Source organism: Hyla sarda, chromosome 9 (genome assembly GCF_029499605.1).
Source record: "Hyla sarda isolate aHylSar1 chromosome 9, aHylSar1.hap1, whole genome shotgun sequence".
Classification (NCBI taxonomy): domain Eukaryota; kingdom Metazoa; phylum Chordata; class Amphibia; order Anura; family Hylidae; genus Hyla; species Hyla sarda.
The window spans coordinates 154,939,329-154,964,818 of NC_079197.1; the positions used below are offsets into that span (position 1 = coordinate 154,939,329).

Genomic DNA, 25,490 nt, shown 5'->3' on the forward strand with positions numbered 1-25,490 from the left:
GCAGGAAGCTGCGGCCAACACACCCCTTCCATGTATCTCTATGGCAGTGGTCTTCAACCTGCGGACCTCCAGATGTTGCAAAACTACAACTCCCGTTGGCTGTCCGGGCATGCTGGGAGTTGTAGTTTTGCAACATCTGGACGTCCGCAGGTTGAAGACCAGTGCTCTATGGGATACATGGAGCGGGCATGTTGGCCAGCGCTGCGTGCAGTACTCAACATGCCCCCCTCCAGCAGACTTCCAGGGCCCCGTTCAGGAGATTGCAGGCGGGTCTCAGCACTCGGACCCCCTGCAATCTATAACTATCCTTTGAATAGGGGATAAGTTTATTTTTCACTAAACTCCTTTAATCCATCCAGTACTTATCCGCTGCTGTATGCTCCAGAGGAAGTTGTGTAGTTCTTTCCATTCTGACCACAGTGCTCTCTGCTGACACTTCTGTCTGTGTCAGGAACTGTCGAGAGAAGGAGAGGTTTGCTAAGGGGAATTTGCTCCTGCTCTGGACAGTTCCTGACACAGTCATGCTGGGAGTTGTAGTTTTGCAACAACTGTAGGAACACCGATTTGGAAACAATGACTTAAGAGGAGCAATATGTTCCAAGTAGTCCATGTTCTGTGAATTAGTCAGGCCCTGAACCTGTATAAATGATATGTAATGTATACAAAGAATTAATTGCTGTAAATAAATCTGTTTTGTTTTTTATTTAATTGTTTAGTGTGGCCCTTCTTCAGAAGTATCAGAGTTCTGCACAGCACCCGGACCTCCCGAAAGATGCAAAATACCACTGTTAATATGTAAGAGTGCAAACTGTGTGCTATCTACCTGGGAGGTAAGAGCAACATTTTTTACAATCTATTTAATTATGAATAAATATTGTAAAATCCTTTTATATACATCCAATAAGGTGGAAGAATGAGGGAGCATGTAAATTCCAGGTCAATTCTGCTTACAGTCAGTGCATGTGTTTACCTGACTAGGAGGTTCACTTCTCCATATTTGGGACCAGAAAGTAGTCACTTTTTGGACCTATAAGAGACCCATGGAACGTGACTAGGCATGTTAGACCCCAAAGGTGCAGACTTTAGCTGTCAGGGCTTGCTGGGAGTGGTAGTCCTGCAACAGCTGAAGAGCCACAGGTTGGAGATCACAGATATAGAGCACGATAGGTCTATTGTCACTTATGGAGGGTCAAAGAACTAAGTCAATGTCTCATAAAAGACCCTTAAAAAATGAGTAGGTATTGTTAGGCACCAATGGTTCTGCCTTAAAGGGGTACTCCGCTGCTGAACATCTTATCCCTATCCAAAGGATAGGGGATACGATGTCCGATCGCGGGGTCCCCGCGATCTCCAGCAGCACCCGGCATTCTAAACAAACGCTGGGTTCTGGTGGCAGTGATCATGACGTCACTGCCTTGCCCCCCCCCAACAGTTGGAGAGCCACAGGTAAAGAGCACTGATAAAGAGCATGTTGGGAGTTGTAGATTTGCAACAGCCGAAGGCACACTGGTTGGGAAATACTGCTAGTCAAGTCAATGTCTCACCCATAAAACATCTTTGAAACATGACTAGGTATGTTAGACACTGATTGTGCAGCCTTCAGCCTTCTTGGGCATGCTGGAAATTGTAGTTTTGCAACAGATGGAGCCTCTGAGGCTGAAGTACACATCTAACATATCTAGTCATGTTTCATGGGACTTTAAAGGAGTAGTCCAGGCACACTGGGTCAGAAGCACTGCTAAAAGTCAAAGACTCACCCATTAAAGGAGTAGTCCGGTCCTGAAAAACGTAAGGATAGGGGATAAGTTTCAGATTGCGGGTGGTCTGACCGCTGGGGCCCCCTGCGATCTCCTGTACGGGGCCCATGGCAGCCCGCTGAAAGGGGGCGTGTTGACCACCGCACGAACTGGCGTCTGACATGCCCCCTCAATACAACTCTATGGCAGAATGGGAGTGCTGCCTTCGGCAATCTCCGTCTCTGCCATAGCGCTGTATTGAGGGGGCGTGTCAGCCGCCGCTTCGTGTGGTGGTCAACACGCCCCCTTTCAGCGGGCTGCCATGGGCCCCGTACAGGAGATCGCTAGGGGCCAGCGGTCGAACCCCCCGCAATCTGAAATTTATCCCCTATCCTTAAGATAGGGGATACGTTTTTTCAGGAATAGACTACTCCTTTAATGGGTGAGTCTTTGACTTTTATCAGTGCTTCTGAACTACTGTGCCTCCAGTTGTTGCAAAGCCAAAACTCCCAGCATGCCTGGACAGCCAAGGGAGTTATAGTTTTGGAACAGCTGGAGGCACACTGTTTGAAAAAGACTGCTTAAAGTCATAGTCTCACCCATTAAATACCCATGAAACATAACTAGGTATGTTAGATGTGTACTTTAGCTTTCTGGGCATGCTGGGTATAATAGTTTTGCCACAGGTTGGAGTTTGCTAATATACAGCATGACCTCTCTAGTCAACTGGTGCCAGAAAGTTAAACAGATTTGTAAATTACTTCTATTAAAAAAATCTTAATCCTTCCAGTACTTATTAGCTGCTGAATACTACAGAGGAAATTCTTTTCTTTTTGGAACATAGAGCTCTCTGCTGACATCATGACCACAGTGCTCTCTGCTGACCTCTCTGTCCATTTTAGGAACTGTCCAGAGCAGCATATGTTTGCTATGGGGATTTTCTCCTACTCTGGACAGTTCTTAAAATGGACAGATATGTCAGCAGAGAGCACTGTGGTCATGATGTCAGCAGACAGCTCTGTGTTCCAAAAAGAAATGAATTTCCTCTGTAGTATTCAGCAGCTAATAAGTACTAGAAGGATTAAGATTTTTTTTTTAATAAAAGTAATTTACAAATCTTAACTTTCTGGCACCAGTTGATTTAAAAAAAAAAAAAAAAGGTTTTCCACCAGAGTACCCCTTTAAGGAGTAGTGGTTGAAGTGCACCTACCATGAGACAATTTAGGGATCTTTACCAAAATGTAGGAGCTGCCATACCCATGAAGGAGGGACTATATACTTATTATAGGACTATAAGCTTATTATAGGACATCATCGGATGTGGCAGTGTCATCCTCTTGTTGTAAATCAGAATCAAGCAGGGATGACACATTGCAATGGTCTGAGTGTGCAGCCAGCAGATTATTGCTCAGCACTTAGGGGGTAGTCTCGCTCATGACCACGCTTGTGGAAGTGGTTTGCAGAACGCACTTTGCCTCGGTCTCATGGGAACAGAAGTCTGCAGTCGTTCTTAGAGGATGCAGTGGGCAGATCCTCCCGGTGGGCTGATGCTCAGAGGCATGTGAGATGTAACCATCTGCTGATGTCGTTCTGTGGGTTGCTCCCTTGCCTGCAGGCTACACATAGCTTTGGTTAAATTGATCCCAGGCGCTGTTTATCTCTGGTTGTCTCCACCATTGCTGAAGGCCTGATTCGTTTGGTTCCTTTGATCACCGTTTCTCGTCTTTTTTTTTTTTATAGTCCTTTTCCTGTTTGCTCTTTGATAGACAATAAATAGTGTCATCTGTTTTCAGGTTCCTGGATGTAATGGAGCAGAAATCACGGAATATCGGTTAGAGTGGGGCAGGGCGGAAGGATGTATGCAGGTCATCTACACAGGCTCCTCCTCAAGCTACGAGATCAAGGGTCTCACGCCGGCAACTACGTACTTCTGTAGAGTTCAGGTATATATAGTGATGAATGAAATTTAATAGAAACGAAAGTAGTAAAACAGTCACTATCTCTGCACCACCAACTCGAATCAGCAGTATTGCAAAATCTCCCATGGCATTAAAGGGGTACCGGTGGAAAACTTTTTATTTTTTATTTTTATTTTTTTAAATCAACTGGTGCCAAAAAGTTAAACAGATTTGTAAATTACTTCTATTAAAAAAAAAAAAAAAATCGTAAGGCTTCCAGTACTTATTAGCTGCTGAATACTACAGAGAAATTATTTTCTTTTTTGGATTTCTTTTCTGTCTGTCCACAGTGCTCTCTGCTGACACCTCTGTCCATTTTAGGAACTGTCCAGAGCAGGAGAGGTTTGCTATGGGGATTTTCTCCTGCTATGGACAGTGCCTGATATGGACAGAGGTGTCAGCAGAGAGCACTGTGGACAGACAGATAAGAAATCCAAAAAGAAAAAAAAATGTCCTCTTTAGTATTCAGCAGCTAATAAGTACTTGAAGGATTAAGATGTTTTAATAAAAGTAATTTGCAAATCTGTTTAACATTTTTTGGTACCAGTTGATTTAAAAAAAATGTTTTCCACTGGAGTACCCCTTTTAATGGAGACTCCAAACAGGGTGCTTAGTTTGAACATGCAGGTAAACAATAAATATGTAGAAAAAGAAAGCACGGAGCACTCACCCAGACTTCTCTTGAATCAATTGCAGCCTTTATTGTCACACAGCTGTGGCAGCAGGGGAGCGGAGAGGGAAGACAGCGTGGGGGGGAGAGAGACGGGCGAAGGTCCGTTATCGCATCACAAGCGCGTCGTCAGGCCCGTCCGGGCCTGACGAAGCGCTTGGGGTGCGATAACGGACTGTCGCCCATTGTGGTGCGATAATGGACTGTCGCCCATCTCTCTCCCCCCCCCCCCCCCACGATGTCTTCCCTCTCCGCTCCCATGCTGCCACAGCTATGTGACATTAAAAGCTGCAATTGATTCAAGAGAAGTCTGGGTGAGTGCTCCGTGCTTTCAATTTCTACATATTTATTGTGAAACTGAAGTAGTGTTTGCAGACTTTAAATAAATGTCAGCAAAACTGCGATGGTGTTGGTGCACACAAAGGCATCAAAACCAATAGCATAAGTGGTAGGAAGATCCCAGCACTCACCGAGTTGGATGTAATAACTGTAATGTTAATTTTCATCTGCTCATTGTAATGGTACAGAAAAGAATGCGTTTCGGCACAGCAGGATGTCCTCTGGTCTGTACTGTTACTATAACCGGATGTGAACTAGTTTGCATCCAACTCGGTGAGTGCTGGGATCTTCTTACTACTTTTGTTTGCAAACTTTGACCGTATTCCCTTTCCTTTCCAGGCTGTTAACATTGCCGGCACTGGGATGTTCGGGGACACCGCAGTCATCACCACGCCAGCGTCTGTACCTGCAGCGGTAACTGTGCTGCAGGCTGTGGATGAAGAGCTCCTGGAAACTCCTTTATCCTCACCGTCTGAGTGCCTTGCTCTTCAGTGGAAGGAGCCATGCTGCAATGGGGCAGAGATCACTGGGTACACCATAGAGTATGGAGAAAAGCAGCAGATTACAGTAGACTCTGCCACTAGCTGTGTTCTTACAAATCTGGTCCCTGACCGCACTTACAGGTAAAAATGTGTATGTGTATATAGATGTAGCAGAGCAGAGTTTGTCACACTGTAAGGAATGCAGCTTAAAAAAAAAAAAAAAAACTGAATGACAAAATTGTCTCTGCTACACACACATAAAACACACGGCATGCTTCGTTAAAGAGGAATTCTCATTTCAACAAGTTAATCAACAGGATAGGGCAGCGATAGCAAACCTATGGCACACTGGGGCCTCTCTGCTGGCACACGAGCCATAGGTATACTGTCACGTTCATACTTAATGCGAGCGCCAGCTTCAGTTTCTTCCCTGGCCCGGCCGCAGGATCGCTCTTTTACTTTTCAACAGCTGTAAATAACGCAGGGCTATCCGTCACTCGCCAATGCAGCTGAACCCGGGTAATGAGAAAGGGTTGGGCCCCAGTCCAGCCGGCCCGGCGCTCATGCCTCCCAGAGACGGGTTATTTAAACTTCACTTGTATCTTAGGTACTTGGCCTTGTTAGAGGTTAATCACTGCACTTGCATTCCTTTTCTCTTTGTATTCTGGTGACCTGACCTGTGATTCCTGACCTTTGCTTGTGACCTGACTAACCCTTTGCCTGCTGACTTTGTACTTCATACTCTTATTCTTACCCATTGCTTGTCCGTCTTTGCTTTGTGACTTTGTATTTCACTGCCTTCTTGGTTATTGACTTCTGGCTTGTCGCTGGTTAACCCTAAGTTTACTGATTTAATACTTTTTTGGCCGGTTGTTGCTGACTTCGACTCACTGACTATCCTTGAGGCCCCAACACTTAGACCAGTGCAGGGATTGTCGCAGGGGGCGCAGTTTAGGGCGGATTGTCCAAACAGGTGGGGACAGTGGTTGTACAAAATCCGGATTACGCTGCTCCCTACCCGAATGTGATACTTGCCTTATTGCTTTTACTGCAAAAATTTCTGTTCGTCTCCTGCCGACAGATGTAACTGAAAGTGCAGAGGAAGAAGCGAGAGTGACGGGTTGGCACTTTGAGATAAATTAGTTGATGTAGTGTCCAGGTTTGGGCTCAAAAAGGTTCGCCATATGTGGAATAAGACATAACTTGTAGATCGGTGGGGATCTGACAGCTGGGACCCCACAGATTTCCATAACGCAGTAAAATTACAGCCCCAAATCAATGGACCAAGCCTCCATTCATTCTCTGTGGGTCCTATGTACATTGCTGTGTTCTGCACTGTGCATAGGGGATATCGGCTAGAATGAAAACACATCTTTAATGTTTAAACATCTATGATGCAATTTTGTCGAGAACTGAATTACATTTTTTCCTCTTTTTCATCTAGGATACGAATTCAGGCCATAAACAGCTTTGGAGCAGGTCCTTTTAGTCCATCTATTAAAGCCAAAACCAAGCCGCCTCCTCCCAATCCTCCACATCTGGAATGTGTGGTCTTCAGTCACCAGAGCCTTAAGTTAAAATGGGGGGACGGGACAAGTAAAGCTTTAGCTACAGAAACATCGCTCTACAATCTACAGATGGAAGATAAGCTCAGCAGGTGAGCGTGACATGAGATTAATGTGTTCTCCATCCCCCCCTGCTCTCCCGGGTCTCCATTAGGTTTTATACCTGGTTGTGGTTACTGTTTAACAGGTACCAGGTGCCGTGATATTTTCCTTTAATGGAGAAAGGGACAGTAAATTAATGGTGGAAACATCCCGTCATGTTTGCTCATTACTTTCAGTTGCTGGATTTGTGCCTTTCCATCCTGCCTGTCGAAAGTCCACGGCAAAGTGAAACATTGCACTGAGCTGGCAGTAGGAGGGCAGAGTCTTCAGCCGGGCGTCCAATGGTCCGCGTGTGTTTGATGGCAGGATTGGCAAATTCATGCTCTTGTTTCTTTTTGGTGCAGGTTTTTTACCATCTACAGTGGACCATGTCATACGTACAAGGTGCAAAGGTTGAATGAATCAACTACATACAACTTCAGAATCCAGGCGTACAATGAAGCAGGGGAAGGGCCATTTTCTGAAGTCTACAGTTTTGCTACAACCAAATCTCTGCCAGCTGCATTGAAAGGTAGGTCTTAAGGATAGCACTGCCCGCTAAACTCCTAAGGATTTGTAGGGGGCAGTGTAGAAGCGAACACTACTGTGTGTTATAATAAAGTCCAACAATGAGCAGCCTAAAGGGTTACTACGCCGGCGCGGTGGACTTTTGATGCCATGGCCCCGCCCCCTTGTGACGTAACTTCCGCTCCTTCAATGCAAGTCTATGGGAGGGGCGTGGCAGCCGCCACGCCCCTCCCATAGACTTGCATTGAAGGGGCGGGAAGTTACGTCACGAGTGGGAGGGACCATTACATCACAAGTCCACCGCGCCTGATCTAAGCGTTCGGAACATTTTGTTCCGAAAACTGGGCAGTGGAGTACCCCTTTAAGAGCTTTAAATGGATTGTCTTACCATTCCTGGAATTTCTTCCAAACACAGCACCACACCTGTCCTCAGGTTGTGTGTGGTATTACAACTTATCTCCAGTCACTTCGATGAAACTGAGCTGCAATACCTCTGGTAACCTGAGGACTGGTGTGGTGCTGTTTTTAGAAGAAATCAGCTCTATTTTTCTAATCCTGGATAACCCCTTTAACACATTTCCCCTATCCTCAAGTGTATGATGTGGGAGGCTGTCTGCTGGGTCCCAGATATCCTTTCTGAATGGAGCAGTTATCACTTGTGTGTGGCACAGTAGCTCCAATAGACATCAGAGCCGCAGTGGACCACAGGATCACTGCTCCCTTTAGAAATAAGACACTGCATTTTTAAAATCACACTGGGCCCTCCTCCACTCCCCAAAAAATACACTTATCCAAGATTAGAAAATTTGATTTCTTCAACAACAAAAAAACAGCACCACACCTGTCCTCAGGTTGTGTGGTATTGCAGCTCCGTTCCATTGACATAATGGACCCTAGTTGTAATACCACATACAACTAAATAAAAGGTGTGATGCTGTTGGTAGAAACCATTTCTGAAGTAAAGTGGCTCCACAAGTGTCAGGGATAAGGGATCCAAATGCCTCTTGCCCCTATACCTTCAGGGGGGCACTACACCCTGAATAGATCTTTTTATATACATGTACGTAAAGGTGTTTTCTATACATAGGGGTGGATAGGGCAGAGAAGGAGCACTTCATATGTTAGGACATGTTCACACAATGGATCTGTTTGAATTCAGCCTCGGAACTATGCCCCACTATTTTCAATGGAAAACCACAACATTGTTTTCCCTTAGCTATAAATTAACGCTTTCTCTAAATGTGCTCCTATAGCACAGTATAAGCACTGACCAAGCGTCCAGGATCCAAAAGGTGCCACAAAGGAATAGTGTTAGATCGCAGTGTTAGTAGAAACTTCCGTGCATGCACCCATTTTTTTTTTCCCCCTGGAATGAAAGAGCGCTCCTAGAGCACGTGCAAAAATTTGTTGACTAATTTTTGTCTTCTGTTTTTAGCGCCCAAAGTACAACAGATTGATGGCAATTTGTGTGAAGTATCTTGGGAGACTGTGCTGCCGATGAGGGGAGATTCAATTGTTTACATCCTTCAATTTACCAATGGGAGAGAGTTTGATCAGGTAAGATAATTATGATGGTATATACTGTTAATTAATTAACCGGTGGCCGACAAAGGACGAGAGACGGAAACCGTTGTATGACGCGGGCTCCCCACTCGAGCTGGAGTCATTCCGGCCGGACCCCAGCTGACTCCTGTGGCTGTGGGCCGGCGTTGATAGATTTCCGTGGCCGGCCATTAACCCTTTAGATCTCCGCTGTCAAAGTTGACAGCGGCGTCTAAAGGGACATTGGTGGTCCAGTCAGGACCAGGCTTTATCAATTGAGCGTAGAGCACACAGATCAATGTGGTTCTATGAAACAACATTGATCTGTATGAGGAATCTAATGAATCTTCCTTAAAGTCCCCTAAGGGGACTAAAAGTGTAAAAAAAAATAAATAAAAAAAATAAATAAATAAAATAAGTTAAATAAAAAGTTTAAAAAAAACACCCATTAACCCCTTCCTTATTAAAAGTTTAAATTACCCCCCTTTTCCCAAATTCCATATAAAAAAATATGTAACCGTAATAAAAATAAACATGGGTATCACTGCGTGATGTAAATGTCCGAACTATAAAAATATGAAAGAATGAATAAAAAGCAATCAAAAAGTTTGATCAATACAAAAATGCTACCGCTAAAAACTTCTGATCACGGCGGAAAAAATGAGTCCTCATACCGCCCCGTACACATAAAAATAAAAGTTATAGGGGTCAGAATATGACCATTTTAAACGTATACATTTTCGTGCATGTAGTTATGATTTTTTCCAGAAGTAAGACCTAAGTAATCATAGCTATATAAAAGTAGGATATCATTTTAATCGTATGGACCTACAGAATAAAAAGGTGTCATTTTTACCAAAAAATTTACTGCGTGGAAACGGAAGCCCTCCAAATTTACAAAATAGTGTTTTTTCTTCAATTTTGTCGCACAATAAATTTTTTTTATTTTTTTTTGTTTCGCCATAGATTTTTTGGTAAAATGACTGATGTCATTACAAAGTAGAATTGGTGGCGCAAAAAATAAGCCATGATATGGATTTTTAGGTACAAAATTGAAAGGGTTTTTAAAAGGCAAGGAGCAAAAAACGAAAGTACAAAAATGGAAAAACCCTGCGTCCTTAAGGGGATAATTACATTTATTTTTATTTATTGTTACCATTATTTATAAATATATATATATATTTATATACATTATTCTACGTGTGGCGACCTTTTATACATAATAGTAACCTGACTGTTGCTCTTTTCTTTTCCTTCCCCCCCCCCCCCCCTGGCCAGGTATACAAAGGAACAGACACCTCATTCACCTTGGCAAACTTTCAAACAAACTGTGAATACCGGTTCCGAGTTTGTGCTGGACGGCAATACCATGATTCCAATGGATTACAAGAATTGTTTGGCCCTTACAGCCCCAGCACCATATTTTCATCTCAAAGACCAGAGTTGGATTTGCCGTGTGTTAATGCTGCATTGGAGGCCGCGAAAAGCAAAAGGAAGCCTCTCAGCGACGAGCAGTTTGCCATCTTGCTCCTCATGATGTTCGCGGTGGTGGCCTTCCTCTTTGCCGTCGTCATCCAGTACTTTGTCATTAAGTAGATTTTTTTTTTTTTTTTTTTAAATGCCCTGTTCCTGATATTTTCCATACAATTTTTTTTTTCAATATTTATGTTTAATTATTCTAATTAAATTTATAGATGGAAATGATTGTATTATATATAAGTGCATTTCCATTCTTGCTGCTCATTCATCAAGAGGCTGGATTATAGTAGAATCCTCCTGTATGTGGAACATAAGACATCATGAAACTCTTAGAAAGGGAACTTCAATCCTGTGTTTCTAGGGCCCGTGGTGTTTAATGCCTTAATACACTTTTAAAGGTCAAGACGGTGCTGTTCGTTTATGTAATGGACCATTCGCTTTAAAAGCATGTCCCTTTTTTAAATGTTCAGCTTTGCATGTGGTAGCTCCCGGTATGGATGATGATTGTTACCCAAGTGTCCGTTTTTTTTTCTTACTGACTTTGTGGCCTTCATGGAGACGCATATCTTAATCATAAGTGGCGCCATTGTGAAATAAGATTTGGTGGCATGTACAAAGATATACTCTATATTTTAGGGATATAGGATATGTTGGAGTGCTGATCTGCAAGGTCGCTTTACTACTGTTTGTACTGTTGACGGTGGATTTCGGCACAGAACACAGACAAGTGATGATCAAAACTGAGCTTTTTTTTTTTTTTTTTTTTAAATATATATAAATAATAAATTCCAACATAAAAATATGTTGTTATGGAATTTGATGTAAAGTCCAGACTGATAATTGTATCAATTATAGGGTCATCTGAGAAGGGCTAAGTCCGGTAAAGGTTTTCTTCCTATGTGGCATGCCATGACCATCCAGGAGCTAAGACCCCACTGATCTGAAGATCTAGCTCGGTGTTTCCCAACCAGGGTGCCTCCAGCTGTTGCAAAACTACATCTCCCAGCATGCCCAGACAGCCTTCGGCTGGAGGCGCCCTGGTTGGGAAACGCCGATCTAGCTCATACCAATACCTGGTGGAGAGGTAGCTTCACAATCAATAATCCCTCAAAGAGGTTTTGCCCCAATAAACACTTATATCAAAAACAGAGTGTAAAAGATAGCCATCTACAGGCTCGGCTGTTTTTCACACTCCCATAGACAATGAATAATGCGTCAGTCAAGTATGCAAACTGTCGCTCTATTCAGATGGTAGATTCAGGAGTTTCGATCTCTGGATTGCTGAGGGTCCAAGTGGTTTAAAGGAGATGTCCGGTGCAGACTTTTTCTATTCCATCCTGCCCGGGCTGTAAAAAAAAAAAAAAAAAAAGACAAAACAAACTTTCACTTACTTTCCTACATTCCCCCGGTGCTCCGCAACAGCTGATCGGTCAGCTAAGCTGTTTACTTACTACTTTCCTTAGCCCGGTACGTCACACGGCACTTCAGCCTATCACCGGCCAAGGCGTGACATCGCTGCGGCCGGTGATAGGCTCAAGCGCCGTGTGACGTACCCGGCTAAAGGAAGTAGGAAGTAAACAGCCCGGCCGACCGATCAGCTGTTGCGGAGCTCCGGGGGAATGTAGGAAGGTAAGTGAAAGTTTTTTATTTGTCGTTTTTTGCAGCCCGGGCAGGATGGAATAGAAAAAGTCTGCACCGGACATCTCCTTTAACTTATCTTCTTTTCTCAATACCCTCCACAATCTCAAAGACAGGACTCTACTCAACAGCAGCTTCATTCATTGTCTATGGGAGTACCAAAGATAGCCAAGTTTAGCGTTCGAAGATCGGCTTCACAACGAACAAATGGCAGGATAATTCCAGCGCTGGCCGGACCACAGGACACAACCAGAAAGGTGGATACAGGATTTATTTCACAGAATGCAACATGTTTCGTTGCGCAAGCGCAGCTTTCTCAAGCTTGGGTTGCGTGAGAAAGCGACTTGAGAAAGCTGCGCTTGAGCAGCGAAACGCGTTGCATTCTGTGAAATAAATCCTGTGTCCACCTTTCTGGTTGTGTCCTGTGGTCGGGCCAGCACTGGAATTATCTTACCATTTGAAGCCGATCTTCTTACTCTACGATTTGAAGACTAGAAGCTGCAGACAGGACCCATATTTTATCTCTTACGTGCATATGATTGTTGTGTCTGACGGTACACAACCACCCAGGGTAAGCAGTATTTGACTTGTGATTACCCTCACCCTCTCTCTGGTGTTACGCTATGGAGCGCTTTCCTCTCTCATTTCAAGTTTAGTGTTCGGCTATCTTTGACACACCCGCAGACAATGAATCAAGAGGTGGTTAAAGGTACCTTTCATCAAAAAAACTTTTGATATATTACAGATTAATGTATGCCAAATAACTTTCCAATTGCATGTTATTAACAAATATGCTTCTTTCTATTTTTCCACTTTGAAAAAACAATGACCACTAGAGGTCTCCCTACCAGTCCTGGCCGCAAGCCCTTTTTATAGATTTCAGACTCATGCTGGAGTCCTAAATCTCAAACTGCAGCCGGGACACAGACAAGCTCAGCACTGCTCCCTACCCTTTAAGTGTGCACAATGCCGCTTTATTCAAACTGGAGTTTTAAGATTTCTGATCTCGGGATCACAGGAGGTCCAAGTGGTCTAACTGCCTGTGATCATACTCATTCCCTTATAAGTGTTTATCATGGCAAACCCCATCAAGTCCTATTCATTTCAATGAAGTAGCCAAATCTTCATTAATACCAGCAGACTGGGGGGGGCTTAGCTTTCTGAATGGCCAAATGAAACGTTCAAATTTATTCCTCCGAATCTCTACTGCCCGGTTATATTTTCCATGATAAAGCGGGAAAATAAGGAATCAGTTCTTGTAAATGCTGAATCAAACCCAAATCTTGTTTCATGTAAGGGGCGCATATAGGAGGATTTTGAGATCAGTACAAAGCACTGTGATTATTTCAATGTTGAGATTAGGGAAAGCTGTGGAAAGTGACTTCTAGTTGTGTGAATTCTGTTTTAAGACGGCTGGCGGTAAAAAAAAGAAAAAAAAACAAGAGGTATATGTATGGAAGCTATATGCGCTGTATAGCCTAGAGGTCAGTCCTGTAAAATGTTAATATTGTTGGTTACTATAAGTGGCAGCTCGGTTGCCATAGCTATTGGGTTTTCTTACAGGTACTTGGTGTGTTCTAATGTAGTGGTCCTCAGCCCTGTCCTCTAGGCCCACCAACATTACAGTTTTTTTTTTTGTTTTTTGTTTTTTTATGACTCCATTGGAATAGAACAGGGAAACATTCTAATCCTGGACTGTTGTTGTTGGGCCTTGGATACTGGGTTAGGGACCTCTGCTCTAAAGCAAAAAACATTTATAATAACCTATGCCTCGATTATATAAGAGATTGTAGTAAACTGTGATGAATTCTGAAGATTCTGAAAACGTATGCAGGGTGAGTCCATAGTCTGGAACCACCCAAGTATCTGTAAGATATTAGATTAAACTAGTCATTCTGTTGTAACTTTGGGTAACTGATATCTTACAAGATATTTTTGGAGTGTGGTCTATAGAGAGAGAGATATATATCATATATAGTTTGTTTTTATATTGGCAATTGTAGTCCATTTATGTTCCACATTGCATCTGTTTAGAGTCCGAGATACTATATACCTACAGAGATAATGCTCTCAAAAATGGTGGCAAAGAATAGTTGGAGGTCCACAGTTTGGAGACAACTGGTTTAGGTTTTCAGATCTTAAAAAAAGATCTTAAAAAAAGCCACACATCCTTACATGGGCTTTTATTTCCCAAAGTGACAAGAAGGGTGTAAGCTCCTCAGACTTTGTTTCTTAAGGTACCCGTACACATGTGATGGCTGTCGGCCTGATTTCCTCCATAAGGGTACGTTCACACGTACGCAGATTTCAATGTAAACTAAATGACTGAGCACAGCTTCTAATCTGCAGTTACAAATCCTGCGCAGGATCCTGTATGTGTGAACGCACCCTAAACATGACCGATTGGCTTGGCTGAGCATTCATGTGTCTTGAATGGAGAGATAAGGAATAGAGACCACTCTAGCGGCGGTGGCTTATTTTACCGAGAACAAAAAGATCAGGCAATTCAGGATGCACGATTCTTCTCCAAGTCAGCGGGACTAGCAAACTAATCTACATGGTTGGGCCTCCCAACTAGCCCACCATGTGCAATTGGTGGCTTTGGCTGACTTTTTTCTAATGTTTACAGGGGCCCTTAAGATTCAGAAGAAAAGTGTCATGTGACCACTCTCGGCTTTGAAGAATGGCTGAGAAAGGTCACAGAGGGGAGGGTTATATTTGGAAGAGTGTTCTTCTGTCTCTCTTCAGCATTTTATGAGATCTTTACTTGAGTCCCCACTAGTTCAGCATTATTAAAGCATAACTCCCATGTTGGTCTGGTGGCAGGAAACATTTTATGATCTGCCAAAAATTGCTGCTAAAGGGAGCAGGAAACATGTAATCTGCTGCCGGGCCAACAGCGGAGTTACGCTTTAAAATAGAGGGGTAAGAAATTGTACCACGTGGTGGCTCTTCTTCCCAACATTGAAAACTGATGGCTAAAAACACTGCTTGGGGAGGTGAGCCATGGCGGACCCCTAAACTCTCACCTAATAGCATCTACCGCTATCAGTTTTTGAGTTTGGGTAGGTAGCTTACACTTCAAAGGGGTTTTACAAGATTAAAGGCAAAAACATTTTATCCCCTATCCAAAGGATAGGGGATAAGATGTCTGATCGTGGGGGGCTCGCTGCTGAAACACCCCCCCCCCCCCCCCACGATCTCCCTGCAGCACCCGCATTCGGATGCTTAATCTCATTCATGACATCACTCCCCCTCCATTCATGTCTATGGGAGGGGGCATGACGGCCCCTCCCATAGACCTGAATGGAGGGGGCGTGTCGTGACGTCACGTCCCCAGTCCCGGAAACCCGGAGGTTCAGCACCCCCATAGAATGCGGGTGCTGCAGGGAGATCGCGGGGGGTCTCAGCAGCGGGCCTCCGCGATCAGACATCTTATCCTCTATCCTTTGGAAATATTAAGACCCTCGTTAAAAAAAAAAAATTTTAATCAATAAATAAAAAGAAAATAGTTTTCTCGCAAAATATATAGTACGTTTTGTATCAGAATTTATTAAATAGGTGATTTTATCGAAAAATATATCTCTATTTTCTTAGGATAGGAATATGGATCTGTAGCTGCTATAACACATGGCAAAGGCAAGAGATAACCATCCCATAAAAGGAACATAAAAATTCAACTTCATTTTATTTGCCTGACCAAAAAAGAAAATAGTATATATCTCTGTACCTCTTTAAAGCTTTTCATGGATTTTTTTAAATTTTTTAACATTTTTTTTCTTAATAAGAAATCACTGTGAAAGCACTTTCTGGGATAACACTGTAACCATTATGTCTGATATCTCTGCTCGATGTTGTCCGTGAGGTTTTATGTTTTAAAATACACACTATTTGGGGAGGGACATATAAAACGGTCTAAAAGGGGGAAAAAATTGTCCTTGTTGCCTATGGCAACCAAATTTATATTCAGAAAATGAACACAAAATGAAAGCTGTAAGTAGTTGCCATAGGCAACAAAGATTAGTTTTTTTTAGTGGTCCCCAAACTGTGGACCTCCAACTGTTGTTTAACTACAACTCCCAGCATGCCTGGACAGCAGTTTTGCAACACCTGAAGGTCCACCGTTTAGTGACCACTGTTTTAGACGGTTTCATAAATCCCCCCCCGGAGCCTTGTGTCTCCATGAGAAAGCGGCTGTGTAGCCCCTAGCAACCAATCAGAGTTTAGCTTTCATTTTTTAATACGGCACTGGAAGAATTCAATGTACACTCTGGTTGCCGTGGGCAACAAGCTCATTTCCACACACAAGGCCTAGTCAAATTGTGTTGTAATCTGCAGCCTGCCCTCTATTTCTTGTCGGCTGCTAAGCTCTGAATGTATTATTTTTATTTTTTTTATGTACATACTAAATATATTTTTTTACTATAGATCTATATACCAGAACGGTTTTATAGAGGTCATCTACCAGCTTTTTTGGTTAGGTAAATAAATCGCTTTCATCTTTTCAGTCCTTTTTATTTTTGTCTATAGAACGCGGCTTCTGCGTTTCTTAGTAACAAACACAAGAATAATAATGATCACGTTGCCTTCTCTGTTAGAATTAAATATGACACCAAAAATAAAACAAGTTATGTAAGATATTGCTACTTCCACAGGGCGCACGGTTCTTGTAGACATAGGTGCCTTGTACTTGATACAGTGGATATTGTGAGTTTTATGTACCCGCTTTCCCCATTTTTTTTAGTTGAGAAATACATTTGTAGACTTTATTATATATAGGCACGTGGACTATACAAGTCTAAAAACTATACACAGTAAAAACTACAAAGCTGTATAATACAAAAAAAAGTTTTACATCCAGACAGAGGGATGATAATATACTGCAGTGGTCTCCAACCTGCGGACCTCCAGATGTTGCAAAACTACAACTCCCAGCATGCCTGGACAGCCAACGGCTGTCCAGGCATGCTGGGAGTTGTAGTTTTGCAACATCTGGAGGTCCGCAGGTTGAAGACCACTGGTATACTGTTTATCAGAGGTGTAGCTAGGCGTTCCTTGTACTTTGCTGCCCTATATCTAAATACCCTGGCCAAGGCATTATAGCTTTTGGATGCCCTCCTGGGGACTTGCCCCTTCTTTTCCATTTTGCCACCATTTAGTGGTCTATTTCTAGATGCAACATGATTTTCAGTGATTCCTATAGGGCCCTGTTCACACTATGGAGACTCCACACAGAATCTTCATGAGGCAATTCCAGGCGGAATTGGCTTTCAGCACCCACCCTTCCATTGATTTAAATGGAAGTTTCGCTATTTTGTTTACACGTCGGAAATTGGATTTCAGTGGTAGATTGGACATTCGATCTCCCGTCAGATTCCGTTTGTCGATGGGACAGCACATATGTCCACAGCAATAAGCACTAGAGATGAGCGAACTTACAGTAAATTCGATTCGTCACGAACTTCTCGGCTCGGCAGTTGATGACTTTTCCTGCATAAATGAGCTCAGCTTTCAGGTGCTCCCGTGGGCTGGAAAAGGTGGATACAGTCCTAGGAGACTCTTTCCTAGGACTGTATCCACCTTTTCCAGCCCACCGGAGCACCGGAAAGCTGAACTAATTTATGCAGGAAAAGCCATCAACCGCCGTGCCGAGAAGTTTGTGACGAATCGAATTTACTGTAAGTTCACTCATCTCTAATAAGCACCAAATCCGACTCATTTCTGCTTCATACAGAATTTCAGAATTTCCTCAGTGTGAACGGACCCTTAAAGGGCTTGTCTGGTTATGTAAAACGTATCCGCTATCTACAGGATAGAGGACAAGTGATTGCAGGGAGTCCGACCACTAGTTTCCAGAATTTTGGCTTGTTTCTTACCTAGGAGCACTGGTCTCAGGAGTGACTGAGGGGGATATGTTTTAATGTCACTACTGATAACCCAATGTTGTAGTTGCACCAATATTAGATCCATGTATCTAGAGCCTATGACTACATAGGAGTATTCAGCATCGGAGAATATCTTTATTATATTTATTATAAAGTCATTCTTATTCTTAAAGGGGTACTCCAGTGACAATTTTTTTTATTTATTTTTTTTTTTTTTTAAATCAACTGGTGCCAGAAAGTTAAACAGATTTGTAAATTACTTCTATTAAAAAAAAAAAATCTTAATCCTTCTTGTACTTATTAGCTGCTGAATACTACAGTGGACAATCTTTTCTTTTTGAAACACAGAGCTGTCTGCTGACATCATGAGCACAGTGCTCTCTGCTGACATCTCTGTCCATTTTAGGAACTGTCCAGAACAGCATATGTTTGCTATGGGGATTTCCATTTACTCTGGACAGTTCCTAAAATGGACAGAGATGTCAGCAGAGAGCACTGTGGTCATGATGTCAGCAGAGAGCTCTGTGTTTCAAACGAAAAATAATTTCCACTGTAGTATTCAGCAGCTAATAAGTACAAGAAGGATTAAGATTTTTTTAATAGAAGTAATTTACAAATCTGTTTAACGTTCTGGCACCAGTTGATTTAAAAAAAAAAAAAAAAAGTTTTTCACCGGAGTACCCCTTTAAACCAAAATGAGGGTTCCATCTGATGCAAGGCCTTATGGATGATTGACAAATGCCTTACCAAGCTGTTAGTGGTGGCAAGACATCTTCCGCAGTATGGCCAACTTTACAGGGGGGAAGTTTTTGGGTGTAGGTTTTGGCTACTTTTATATTGTATTGTCTGGTATTATGTGATATGCCTTTTATTACGTTAATTTCATTGACTGTTAAGACTCACTTTTTACGTCAAAGTAAAAAAAAAATTGCTACAATGTATGTGCCTCTAGTCGCCTGATTTGGCTAAATCTCAGTGAGTCGTTTTTGGTTTTCTTTTTTTGTCCAAAAAATAGTTAATGAGAAAAAAAAACTGAAATGATATACTTTAAAATATATTATATATATTACATTATATATTCTAGTACGAGATATATCACAAATCATGCGACGTGTAGTTTTTACTAGATCAGTTCTTTCAAATCCAACTGTTGTTATCCAAGAAAATTGGCCATGTTCCATGTAATTTTTGCACGCCGGTGATTTGTCTTGTTTACCCCCCATATCTTTATGAATAACTGATAGCAAATACAATATGTGCCTGTCTCTTAACGAAATGTTGCCACCGGTAGGGGTGTCTAGTATTGCAGCTCAGCCGCACTCAGGCCAATGAGGTGGAGGTGCAATACGGAACACAGCCCCGTGGGCGAAGGTGGATAAAAATAAACTTTTTCTTTTTTTTTTTTATGTTAATCCCTTTTTTTTTTTTTGTGTAGACAGCCAAATTTCTGTCAAAATTCAGAAGAATGGGGTCTGTCCATTCATGTGTGACCTCTATGATTTAGTTGGTCTAGCGAGGGAATTATCCATCTCCACCATGTGTAGAGGGAAACACGTTAATGTTCGTCGCTAATACCTTGGTCTTTTCTATATTTGGATGTCTCGGTAATGCATTGCATGGCTTTAGCTGCTTTCACCCTTGCCGATTACTCGTATACTCGCCATTTAAGCGTTATACCATTGTGTTGTGTTTCTGTACGAAAATCTTATTCCTAGTGATGCTTTTACCACTGCAGTATACATAGACCTAATAAACTGCCCCCCCCCCCACCCATTCTACATATCCGGACGTCGTACCTGTACTTATACGTTGACCTGCTTTTGCATTTCATTTATGTGTTACAAAAAATATGTGCTTCTCAAGAATATACCGCAGCACTTTCTGAAAAAGCACAGATTTTGTCTTTATGGAGGAGCAAAAAAAAAAAAAAGTGCATTTATTATAAATGTTACACTATTTGGCTCAAACTGAGCAAAATGTTTTTATACTGTCTATAACCTTAAGAAAAAAAAAGGAAACAAAAAACAAAAGTGCACGTTTTTGTTTTTTTTTGTTTTTTTTTTATGAGATGCCCATATTATGTATTATCTACTAACCTAAATATTTTTTCTTGTAAAATTTTTTTTTTTTTGTAAGAAATTATGCTGAAAAAATATAAATATATATATAAATTTACATTCCATCACTTTATATTGGAGATTTTTTTTTATCTCTCACGGTGTATTTTTTTTTTTAATTATTATTATTATTTAGCATAGTTTATATGGATTTTTTTCGCACGGTGTACCGCTGTGTGAGCCTAATTTCATATAACAAGAAATTATAGTATGGTTCTTAAACCTCCTCAGTCACTTATCTCAGATTAAAAAATAAATAAAATGAAAAAAAATAAAAAATACTGTTCTACAATGAAAATAAATACAATTGTAGATAATATTGTAGCGTTAAGATTTTAATGTGTGATATATTTGTTTAAATTTTGGATCGATCTAATCGAATGATCGGTTATTTGCAGTCGTGCAAAAAAAAAATTTACACTAGAGAAAAAAAATTTCGGTATCCATGTATAAGATCGATACTGCATATTAGACATTGTATGTATGGTTCTGATTCGTGTCAATCATCTGACTATTTCCACGCATAATTTCGTTCATAAATATTTTAGAGACGTGTATTGCCACTTTCTTTACAGTAGCTACTTGGTGCAATCTAAACAAAAATGTACATTTTTTTTTTTCCACACGTATAGTCTCTTTGTGTATTTTATTTATTTTGATTTTTTAAAAGTCATGAAAAGTGTAAAGTGTGAATGTTCTGTTTTACCTGTACCAAAAAGAATAAAAATAAATAAAAAAAAAACAATAAATAAAATGTCTGAATAATACATCCCCCCCCCCCATACTACTCCCACCATGATGATCCTTCTTACAAGGAACGGGTTCAATGCATTTCGTATGTGTCTGTGTGTGTATGTCTATGCATATGTATCTGTACACACCAGTCTCTCTAGGCTACAGGCATGTTTACATTTTACTCTGATTTTTGTTTTTATACATATTTTCCATCTTAGGAAAAAATAATACTTTATCCATTGCCAAAGGATTATTTTTGCTTCCAAAACACAAATTGAGATCGCACCTGAAGGATTAAGACTTTTTTTATTTTTTTTTTATACAAATTACATTATCCCCGCAACACTCCATACTTTAGTTGTTCACAAAATAAGAGCTTTTCAATGTATGAACAATTTAGCACATTTAATTAGCATTGCTGGCTATATTAAGGGAACTATTGGGGATATGTTGGTTCTATAGTTTACAAGATGATGCAATGCTCTTCCTGTCGTAAATGTGGAACCCTGAAATGTTCCCCATTTTCGACCTTCATCAATCTGGTTTTCCTCCTTTTTTTTTTTTTTTAAACCATTTACAAATGATTATACATTCCAGTCTTAAGTACTAGTGGTGTTCTTGTAAGAAATCTTGTTGCTTTGTATTTTCATTGTTATTTGAGGTATCTTCTACAATATAAGATGACCTTGCATATGTATTACTAAATTGTTACTTTGAAATAGATAATATATTTAATGTCTAATAAAAAGTATAAAAAATGAATGTAGGAGAGTTTGCCTATTCTATTCTAATACAAGGTTATTATTGTTATAGTAAAGAACTGATGTTACTTTGGTTAAATGTAGTCTTGTGGTTACATTTTATAGCTTATTTTTATATATCTAAAAATGTTTTATATATTCCAAGAAGACCGCAGCACTCCAAGATCAGGTGAAAATAAAGATAGCGTTTATTCCATCTAGTTCAAAGGCAACATTTCAGCTGCGTACCTGCAGCCTTTATCAAGCGGTCTTCTTGGAATATATCTACCTGTATCCCGTGACCTGGTCTTGACTGATAGCACCCACCACATTAGGTGTGCTGCTCCCTATTGGATTTCTAACATTTTTTATACATTTTTTTAAAATATATTTTCTTTGCTTACTTATTGCTTAGTGTAAAACAAACACAGATCTGACACGGAATCCTTGTGAAGTGTACATACAAATAAATTGTTATAGTTAAATAATAAAAATGATTAAATAAAAAAATATATATTTTTGGTTCGGTTAGAACTTTTGGTTTGGCTAGAAATTAAACTTTGGGTGGTTCTGTTTGGCAGAACCTGCTAAAATAGCATCAACCACATGGCAGAAAGGAGAAGGGGGGAGGATCACATGACCTCTGAGAATTCAATGATATTTTTTAAACAGCTCTCCAGCCAATCAGGAGGCAGTACTAAAACGTATGCACATAGCTTCCGCAGCCATTTTAGAGATAGCAGGTGTTAGATGAAGATCTCTGTGAGGGACACTAAGCATTGACCAACACAGAAAGGAGTAGGAGCACACACATATATATATATATATATATATATATATATATAAATAAAAATTGTTGTAAAGTAGCACACAGCGTTCTGCATCTGTTCTGTTGGTGTAAAATCTGTTTTTCATGGGAAGTTAAGTGTGATAGTTTTTTTTTTTTTTTTTTTTTTTTTTACACTAATTGTGAAGAAGCCGCATAGGATGTCTGTCCTGTTGCTATGCCCCAAAATGGGAATCATTTTTCACAGCTTGTAAAATCCTATTGCTTCTTCACTTTCCTTGCACAAAACCTGTTGCTACTTCCAAAAATGGATAATATTTGGACCACTTGGAAAAAGCCATTGCTTCTCCCAATACATCTGTGTGCATATATACACTGGCAGGTATCTGCCTCCTAAATGGATCTTCTTAATTAAAAAAAAAAAAATAGTCTGTATGTTTTTATTCATCTTGTTAGTTACCACCGGGTACCATTTGTTTAGCCGTACATTTTTTTTTTTTGTGTTTTTAACAGCACCACCACACCTGTCCTCAGATGTGTTATCACAGCTTATATTCAATACAAAATAATCGCAGGGTATTCTCATCAATTAACACAAACCCCTGTAAAGGGCATAAGCCCCTCAATGTTTAAAAACACAAAATATGGATGTTAATTAATGGGTACTAGGTGTGATTAGGAGATTATTGTATATACCCCACTTTTATAAAAGAGGGATATGTACAATAATTTAATTACACCAAGTACCCATTAATTAACATCCATATTCTGTTTTTAAACATACATTTTTTTTTTTTTTTTTTGTGCACTTATGCCCTTTCTAGGGGGTTCGTATTAATTGTTATTACAGCTTGGCTCCATTCACTTTATTAGAACTGAGCTGCAATACCACACACATGCTGAGGTCAGGGGTGGTGCTGTTTTTGAAGAAATCGGGGCAAAGTGCTCAGCAGAGCATGTAACCTTTTTGTTTCGGATTGGCTCTGCTCAGTATTTCTTGGAGAGCCGATTGAGTCTTGTACAAATTCATAGAAAGTATGATACCCTTTTTTTAAATTTTTTTATTAATTCGTACTTATGAAGCAGATACAAAGGAGCACAGCAAACAGCAGAGCCGTTCTGCCCCTTCATTTTAGCAATTGGTGGGTATCTTGGCACCCTGTATAGCATTGGACTAAACTTCTTGCGTCACTATGAAGTTTCAGTATCACCATATACTCAAGTGATAAAAATGCTCTTACTGCGGCATTACGGTTACAGAAGCCTCCATGCCCCCTCCATTCATGTCTGTGGGAGGGGGTGTGACGGCTAGTACAAAGACATGGCAGCTGTGCTCACCAGTCATCCGGCACTGTACGGATTTCACTCCGTGCACCGGATGACTGGGGTGTCGCGGCAGAGATCCTTTGGATGGGGGATAACAAGTCTAGTAGAGGGGCACCTCTTTAAGTCTAAAAGGGGTACTCCGCTGATCAGCGTTTGGAACGCTGGAGCCGGCACTGGGAGCTTGGGGACATCATAGCCCCCCCCCCCTCATGACGTCACGTCCTGCCCCCTCAATGCAAGTCTTTGGGAGACAGCCGTCACGCCCCTTCTCATAGACTTGCATTGAGGGGCGGGGCTATGACGCCATGAGCTCCCGGGATCGTCTCCAGCGTTCGGAAACAGTTTGTTCAATACGCTGAGCAGCAGAGTACTCCTTTAAGCATTGCAATTTATAAGGGCTAATCCCAAGGTAAAGTCTGACCAAAAGACATACATAGGGGCCCGTAAATATGGGCCCCTGAAGACTGCACACTAATATAAGATGTCAATTTTGCTTTATAAAAAAAACTCTCAGTTGAGGAAGGCAAGGTATTTGCCGATCTGCGTCCTATATACCCTTATATGTGAAACTATAATAAGCATTTCTAGCAGAACTTGGTGAGTGCTGAGACCTTGTCTTTTAATAGATAGAAGGGTCTGACAAGGTCTTGTTATTTCAGATTGTTTATATTACATGAAATAAGTCATCTCTGTGCCTTCCAGAGAGGACTGCTCACTCCTTGGCAAGTTCCTGCATTGCTGATCTTCTCCTCGACTGAAGATTTTACTCATGGCGGCCCTGTACTTTTGAGACATAATGTTGTACAGAACGGGGTTGATGGAGGCACTCAGGTAGAACAAAACCATGGTGATGAGGTTAAAGTACTGCGATAAAACTTGGTGATAATACTTGGCTTCTCTTTCTCCTTCCTCTTCATCCGCTTCTTCTTTTTCCTCTCCTCCTCCTCCAGCCCAGGCAAACAAGATTCGGCCAGTGTGGAAGGGCAGCCAGCACAACACAAAGGTCAACACGACAACAGCTGAAAAAAAAAACACAAAACAATTTTTATATACCTAGATTACATATTTTACATAGTTAATAAGGTTGAAAAATCAAGTTCAAAACCCTACTGTGTTGATCCAGAGAAAGGCAAAAACCTCCCATGAGGCTGATGCAAATTGCCCCATGACTGAGGCAAATTCCTTCTTGATTCCAATATGGCATCAGAATATTTCCCTGGATTAATGTTCTATCCCCATAAATCTAATATCCATAACTCTATCCACATTAAACTTCATTAGCCATGTCTGTGCCCAAATCTCCCGCTTCCCCAGATCCCTCTGTAATATTATGTTATCATCCTCTGTGGTGATCACCTTTGCCAGTTAAGTATCATTTGTAAATATTGAAATTTTACTCTGTAATCCCTCTACAAGGTCATTAATAAACATATTGAAAAGAAGTGGATCCAGTACTGACCCCTGTGGTCCCCACGTGTAACTGTCACCCAACCAGCATAAGTTTGATTGACCCCCAACATCTGCTTCCTCACTAAGCCAGTTGCTAATCCATTTACATATAATCTCCCCTAGTCCCAGCATCCTCATTTTATGTACTAACCTTTTGTGTGGCACAGTATGAAACATCCACAGCTTCACCCGATCCAATCTATAACTGACCTCCTCATAGAAGCTGATCAGATTAGTCTGACAGCACCGATCCTGCATAAACCCATGTTAGGTGCTGTGTTAGAAGGCTATTTTCATTAAAGGGGTACTCCAGCGCTAAGACATCTTATCCCCTATCGAAAAGATAGGGGATAAGATGCCTGATCGCGGGGGTCCCACCGATCTTCCACGCCGCACCCCGTTAGAATCAGTCCCCGGAGCGTGTTCGCTCTGG

At 41.2% G+C, this 25,490-nt stretch overlaps 2 protein-coding genes across 8 annotated transcripts in view; one reads left to right on the forward strand and one right to left on the reverse strand.

Moving 5' to 3' along the window:
* The window catches only part of LOC130291198 (fibronectin type-III domain-containing protein 3A-like), a 121,940-nt gene extending 110,237 nt beyond the window's left edge, over nucleotides 1-11,703 (forward strand). For all 7 annotated transcript variants that reach the window (XM_056539724.1, XM_056539730.1, XM_056539726.1 and 4 more), the window contains exons 20-26: nucleotides 717-830; nucleotides 3,530-3,679; nucleotides 5,043-5,326; nucleotides 6,630-6,842; nucleotides 7,197-7,363; nucleotides 8,795-8,916; nucleotides 10,180-11,703. In XM_056539724.1, coding sequence (XP_056395699.1) covers nucleotides 717-830; nucleotides 3,530-3,679; nucleotides 5,043-5,326; nucleotides 6,630-6,842; nucleotides 7,197-7,363; nucleotides 8,795-8,916; nucleotides 10,180-10,497 — 1,368 coding nt within the window. In that variant the 3' untranslated portion in view covers nucleotides 10,498-11,703. The remainder of the gene's footprint in view (nucleotides 1-716; nucleotides 831-3,529; nucleotides 3,680-5,042; nucleotides 5,327-6,629; nucleotides 6,843-7,196; nucleotides 7,364-8,794; nucleotides 8,917-10,179) is intronic.
* Nucleotides 11,704-23,838: 12,135 nt separating this feature from the next.
* LOC130291945 (uncharacterized) overlaps nucleotides 23,839-25,490 on the reverse strand; it is a 45,018-nt gene continuing 43,366 nt past the window's right edge. Inside the window, exon 5 of the mRNA XM_056541375.1 lies at nucleotides 23,839-24,627. Within this exon, the coding sequence (XP_056397350.1) occupies nucleotides 24,278-24,627 (350 nt within the window). The 3' untranslated portion in view covers nucleotides 23,839-24,277. The remainder of the gene's footprint in view (nucleotides 24,628-25,490) is intronic.